General features: G+C 40.3%; 1 protein-coding gene across 1 annotated transcript in view; it reads right to left on the bottom strand.

The window, feature by feature from the left end:
* Positions 1-6,665, bottom strand: part of LOC104402009 (ankyrin repeat and MYND domain-containing protein 1-like) — a gene marked incomplete at both ends in the record, with an annotated part of 8,793 nt that overhangs the window by 1,169 nt on the left and 959 nt on the right. Inside the window, 5 exons of the mRNA XM_010009770.1 lie at positions 568-634; positions 1,554-1,716; positions 3,438-3,551; positions 4,390-4,521; positions 6,222-6,329. Coding sequence (XP_010008072.1) covers positions 568-634; positions 1,554-1,716; positions 3,438-3,551; positions 4,390-4,521; positions 6,222-6,329 — 584 coding nt within the window. The remainder of the gene's footprint in view (positions 1-567; positions 635-1,553; positions 1,717-3,437; positions 3,552-4,389; positions 4,522-6,221; positions 6,330-6,665) is intronic.

Below are 6,665 nucleotides of genomic sequence, written 5' to 3'. Positions count from 1 at the left end.
AAGGGGCCTGTCATTTCCTGCCACCTATCTTCCTCCCTCTTGATTCAAATACTGAGACAAAGTTCAGCAGCCTGTGAATTCCCTGCAGTAAGACAAAGTGGTGACAGAATTCAATATTCTTGAGGCAACTATTCCATTATTATTCAAACTTCTGTTAATACACAGTTCCAAGAATAACATTCAAATTGTACAACTTATTCCTGCAATTTCTGGAGAAATGTAAGCTACAAAATTTGTATGGGCCTAATTCTTAGTATTTGCATGCTACTCTAATGTACTGATGTCATTAACTGGTTTAAAACACAATGACACTCTGCTTCCCACAAGAAGACTGAATATTACAAACAGTCACGGCAAACTCTGAAGCTGAAAAAGAGTGAAGTGATCAGAGCAGAGAAAGAACCTAATGGCAGCTGGTAAGTCTGGATAGACCAGAGAGGAAAATTAGAAAGGAGAAAAATGGCAGGGTGACAATAATTTTGGTGAGGAAAAAAAAACCCCAGGGCATAGGATTTTTGACTCCTAATAGCCAATACTCGAGTGCAGTATCCTGTAGTAGTGTCCTACCTCATTTCTTCCACATGATGACTCCCTCCTTTCTTCTTTGAAACATGTGTATGAATGGCTGAATCCACTACACCAGCAAAAGAGAACACGGGGGAAAACAAAAATTGGTATTCTGACATAAGAATTCAAATACTAGTCACAAGATCCACTTTCATTAAAAGTCTGCTTGGCTCTGTTTACTGTAGAAAATTTGAAGATACATAATAAAATGCATCTTTCATCCACAAGCTTCAGAAGCCAAGACAATAGGAGCTAAGTTTCTCCTTGTCACAGCCAAGAGGAAGAAACCATACAGGTAATTTATTCTTACCACCTGCTTGTGACAAGCCACAGAGTCACACGTTACGCTAAACTGCAAAGGTAACCTTACATTCCGAGTTCACTTCCCAAGTGTGCTACATCTTATGTCCCAAAGACCTATCAGAGACCTAGATTCTAAGCCTGATTTCACCACACATTTGAGCACTACTGAGGATGTAACGCAGATCATCCAAATTAAGATTTATGGAACATATTAATACATTCATTGTTGCTACTTTAATAGCAGAAGAGCACTGACACAACGGGAGCCTTAGGAAAAGACCTGATAGACAGCTGCCACAAGGAATGAAGATATGCTAGACACCCACAGTGACCATTGCATGTATCCTGATCCCTGCACTAAATGCAAAGCGATTCCAAGGTTCTCCCATGAAAGAAGAGCCAACTTCCTCAATCACTTGTTAACACATGGAAGTAGATCTTGTACAGGGATTTAGCAGGAAGCAGCTGACAGGTACTAAACTCTTACTCAGATTTTCTTCACAAAGCCTGTTCATTCTCTTTAATATTTGTAGAACCCCTACATGTCCTTACCAAACATGGAAAAGCAGTTTTATTAGGAGTTACCTTTTCAGACAATAATAACTAGAACTATAACAATCAATTCCCCTTCACACCAGGTGATGCTACCCTTGATCTTGAACTAATCTTAGACTTGAACTAACATTTCTTGGATCTTCTCAGCTCGTCTTGATCCCACTCTTTCTCTTTCAGGATGACACACTCACGGAGCTTCGCTGTAATGTGTTCCAGCAGTGACCGGCGTGTTTGAAAAACTTCCTGCTCAGATGCTGACAGTATGTGGTATGGTGTGTGAGCGATTCTATCCTGCAACATAATATGAGATAATTCACTAACATATGGGAACACTAACACACAAGTTAGTGTTTCAGAGTTAAAGCCAACCTATTCCAGAAGCACAGCATCGTCCCTGCTGGATCCTGGCTTGGAGCTCAGTCCACGATATATAGCGCAGAACACGTCCAGGTTAGATGTCCTAGTTGTTCCGGTTATCAGTTTGGTTAGTGCTCAAGAAGTTAACTAGTAAAATTTCCAGATGTTTCTTCAAGAGGACATCATAGAATAATAGAATAGCTTGTGTTGGAAGGGACCTTTAAAGGTCATCTAGTCCAAACCCCTGCAATAAGCAGGGATCTCTTCAACTAGATCAGGTTGCTCAGAGCACCACCAAGCCAGAGGCAGTGCTTCCAGGGATGAGGCATCTATTTCCACTGGAATAGGTTTCACATCTTCTCTGTGAAACCTATTCCAGTGTTTCACCACTCACATTGTAAAAAATTTCTTCTTACATCTAGTAAAATCTACTCTCTTTCAAGTTTAGAACTGTTACTCCTTGTCCTATTGCAACTGGACTGCTAAAAGGTTTGTCCCCATCTTCTAAGCTCCCTTTAAGTACTGAAAGGATGCAGTAAGTTCTCCCCTTAAGGAGCCAGCACACGGCGGGGTGGGTTCTAGGCTCAAGTGCACACTGCTGGGTCACATCCAGCTTTCCAACCACCAGTACCCTCCATGTCCTTCTCTTCAGGACTGCTTTCAATTGCTGCTTCACCCCCAGCCTTTATTGATAGCAGGGGTTGCACGAACCCGTGTGCAGGACCTTGCACTTCGAAGCTGCCCTCATCTTGCAGATCTCTTCTCCCAGCACTTCTGGAAGCACCATGAAGTTTCTTGAAAATTAAAAGATAGCTGGAGGGCACTGTTTGCCCACTATTACATTCCTCAATTCCCCATACTACTTCCCTGTAGCAAGTGCCAGGAAGGAGAGTATAGACAAAAGTCCAGAGCAAGACAGTAAGACACATGGAGTACAGTGATCAAATTTGACCTGTGATTACAGCTATGAATTGCTTAATTTATTTTTGTGTTTGAGGATCAGCTATGATCACAACTTGGTATCAAGAAAAATAGTATCAGGCAGAAATTTGTTATACTTCACAGTGAGATTCTTTTTATAAGGCATTACTAAATGATTAAAGATCCCTTTAGTAAATTCACTTAATAAGTATATACTTTAGTGATTTATCTATAACATATAATGCATAATACGTATTTTAATGTATGATTTTTTTAAATATACGTATTTTATTTAGGAAATCCATTATTTTAAAGTTTGACCAATAATGTCCTCTCATAGCTTACAAGACATCAAAAATTACCATGATCTATAACCCATAATAACTTCCCCTGATTTGGTTGTAGCCTCACAGAAACACATACTACTTTTGGTTTTAATGCCCGAGTTTAACATTACAAGTAACCCTCTTCAATCAGATTATGAATGGAATCTTACAACAATATGTGACAGCAAGGATTGTCTTCACAGGCAAAACTATTGGAGGTATTAAGACTTCAAGTGATTAATGTTTCAGTTGATGCTGAACTGAGTCTCACCAAAAAAAGAAGAGAAAATCACATTTCCATAAAATGTTCTGAAGGAGGCCCTAGACAATTCATAAGGACATAACAGGCCATGTATTTGAATGGATGCAAATGCACAGGACTTTCAGATATGAGAACTGAAGTTATACCTGGTAATATTCATAATAGGCATAGTCAACAACTGTTCCCACAGCTTTTCTCTGTCCTTCCTGAAGAGTAACCGGTGCAAGGATATCTGCACCAGCTTCAAGCAGCTTATCAACCTGAAGAAAGCAAATCATTACACATTCAAGCAAAAAGAAAACTTTCCAGAAATTGCATTCATATCACAGCTAAAGAGACAGTACTGAGCATCAGAGCTTAACCTCTATTTGTGAGAACATTTTGAGCACCAAACCATACATTTCTTCTGCCCCTTTAGAGCTGACGATGAATTGTCAAATCTAAACATGTTTTCTAAATAAAACCTTCTTTCAGGCAGTTGCTATTTGTTTCTGGATATCTCATAATTCTCCAGCAACAAATGCAGCACAGACAACTAGTAAGGGAGGGTTCGGAACAGAACCCACCTGAGGAAATTCCCTCCTCTCCCAGACCCGTCAGCTGCAGCCTTCCTCACCTCCACTCTGAATGAGATCAGCCCTGTGCTCCCTGGAATGAGGAGAAAAACTCCAGTTTCCACAAGGCCAAATGCTGCCATTGACCTAATCATGAATGAGAAAGCTCACTCGTCACCAGTGGGATCGAATACAGTAACAATCAAAGACAATACATCTCTCTTCATGTGGATGCTGGTTGGGTAGATAAATAAGGTAACAGTCAGATTTGACAGGACTGTGGGCACTACAACTACCCCATCTGACTTTAATGTAGTTTTTCCTTTTCTACACAAGGAGGTTATCATCCTCTTTACTCAAACATGAAAATGAATTTCCATACAAAACACCTGTTCCTCAGGACAGAAATAAACAGCATTAAGAAGAGACGCGGGGAGGGGGGGCGGGGGGAAAGCAGCTTACTACCCATTACAGAGAAAAGAGACAGAACTCTCTGGTTTTGTGAGGTTTGAAAAAAACAACAAACACCCAGAAGTTATCTCACCAAGGCAATCCTCTGTGCTGCCGTCCTCTGCTGTTCATACGCTGTACTGACAGCAGTACACAGGGCACTTCTTGCTGCTCCGCTCAATGGCAGATTTGGGTCAGCCCCATGTTTGAGGAGTTCAGTCACTGCCTGCAAATGTGCATATGCAAATGTGACACATTAATGTCTGGAGAAGCCATTATTGGCAGTTCTACAGCAGGAAACCAAGACCCTAGTCAGATCAGTCAAGCCCCTAAAGTTTTACAGCATTAACCACAGCACACTTGGAGTATCTGCCCGTATTTGTCATAGCTCCAGTAATACTCAAAAATTTAGTCACCAGACAGTAGTTTTTACTTCTTTTAGCATGAATCATAGCATCACCATTGAATACTTTACCAAACAACAGTACGAAAGGGTAGCTTTAAAAGTCACCTGGTCTGAGTCATAATGTATTTAAAAAAAAATGCTTTACTACAAAGATAAGGATTAGATAGGTTGATCCCTTACAGCCTATTGGATCATCACTTTATCAGGCATAAAGAAGCAGTAGAAATTGTTGCATATGGGACTATTTCATTAAAAATCATGAAATCTAAATTTTTGTGTTGCAAGGAAACACTTTAGCCCAGAAGAATACCAAAATTGACTTTAAAATTACGAAGACAGCATAAGGAAAAAGGTTCAGAAACAAAGACTTGATACAGAAACTATTTCATGTTCTATGCAGTTGTCAGCCCTTCCACAGTACACACTCTAGCTCCATTTTCTACTTTGTCCTACTGCTTATCCTATGTAAAGTATAAATTTTGTAGTGGCAGAACAAAGGGTAGAATGTTGATTTCATAAAAAATACCAAAAATAGTTTCCCCTAGCTTTGCTCGTGGCTGTGTTTCTAACAGAATGCTGCTCTGGATTATTTGTGTGCTTTTGTGTTGGAGAAAGGTAAACAGGGATGCAGAAATCACACTCCATCCCTGCCCCTTTCAGCTTATCTGAACTGCTAGGCTTACCCCCCTTTGGAGTGTTCTTACCATGGCTTTGTGTGCTAGCTGCACAAAAGCTGAGCTCAGTGGGGAGCCAGGTGGGGTGCCACTCTCACCCCATCATTCTCCATTGCTTTCCACAAAGAAGACAAGCGAGGAATCTGGAAACACTGCGCTCTATTTGAAGAGAGGTAGAGTACTGCAGACACATCTGCTTCATCACCTGCTTTGGCTGCATATCTTCTCTTGTATCATTCTGGCTGCTGTGGAACTGATCTTATGGGCCTGGAGCGGGCAGAAGGCAGTCCACTCCCTGCTCGGGAAATTCACACACTGAATTCTACTGTGTGAGCTATAAGCCTCATCTGTGGAGTGTGGAGCTTCACTACTGCTAAATCCTTTCTAAGACTGATCATTAATCTTTTCACAGAACAGCATACTTTTTACCATCAATGGCTACCTACATTTTTGTCTTATAGCCAGAAGCAAGTGTTCTGGTGTTTGGTTGGATTGCTCCAGGCAGGAAGACAGCCTGTGAGAGAAGTGGATGTTCTTGGGATTCATAAAATGTTCTCCAGTTCTCCAAATGCTAGTCCCTTCTGAGTACTACCAAAATATTTCTGTCTACCTCACACTAAAGTCCTTTAGGATTCCTCTAGTTCAGCTCATGAAATAGCCATAGGTTTGAAAGAAAAGTAAAAACTTTATTATTTTTGCTGAAAATCTACGATTGCAAGCACCACTCATTATGTAGTTTGGATGTCATCAAAGAAGGCAGACATGAATGAAGAAGTATACCCCAAAAAATTAAGGAACATAAAGATACTTTCCCCCCAAAAAATGAAGAAACATAAAGATATTTACCAAGTCATTTCCACTTGCAATTGCTAAGGAAAGCGGTGAATGGCCACTCCACAATGTGTTTGGATTTGCCTGATGCATTAAAAGGAGGCGGATAACATCTCTGGCATGCTTTGTAGGCAAGTGTGGTAGAAAAAGATACAATTAGATCATAACAAAGTTTCCTTTTTAGTATTAAATCTAATAATAATAGCATAATTAATAAAATGAGCAGTATAAAAAACCTTTCACCTAAACTATGAGGTTATAGCAATGATTTACATTCACTTTTTGTGACTGAGAACCCCAAGCATTGTGGTGGTATACATGAAACCTCTTCAGAACCAGATTATCAAATCTCATTACTCCTACCACTGAAGGAATGTGTAAATTTGCTTCTGAAGAATCATAAAATCCCAGACTGGTTTGGGTTGGAAGGGAGCTTAAAGCTCATCCAGTAACAACCCC

The sequence above is a fragment of the Nestor notabilis genome, unplaced genomic scaffold (genome assembly GCF_000696875.1).
Source record: "Nestor notabilis isolate BGI_N333 unplaced genomic scaffold, ASM69687v1 scaffold3352, whole genome shotgun sequence".
Lineage (NCBI taxonomy): Eukaryota > Metazoa > Chordata > Aves > Psittaciformes > Psittacidae > Nestor > Nestor notabilis.
Note: the sequence above shows the minus strand (reverse complement) of the source record. Positions and strands in the feature narration are given on the sequence as shown.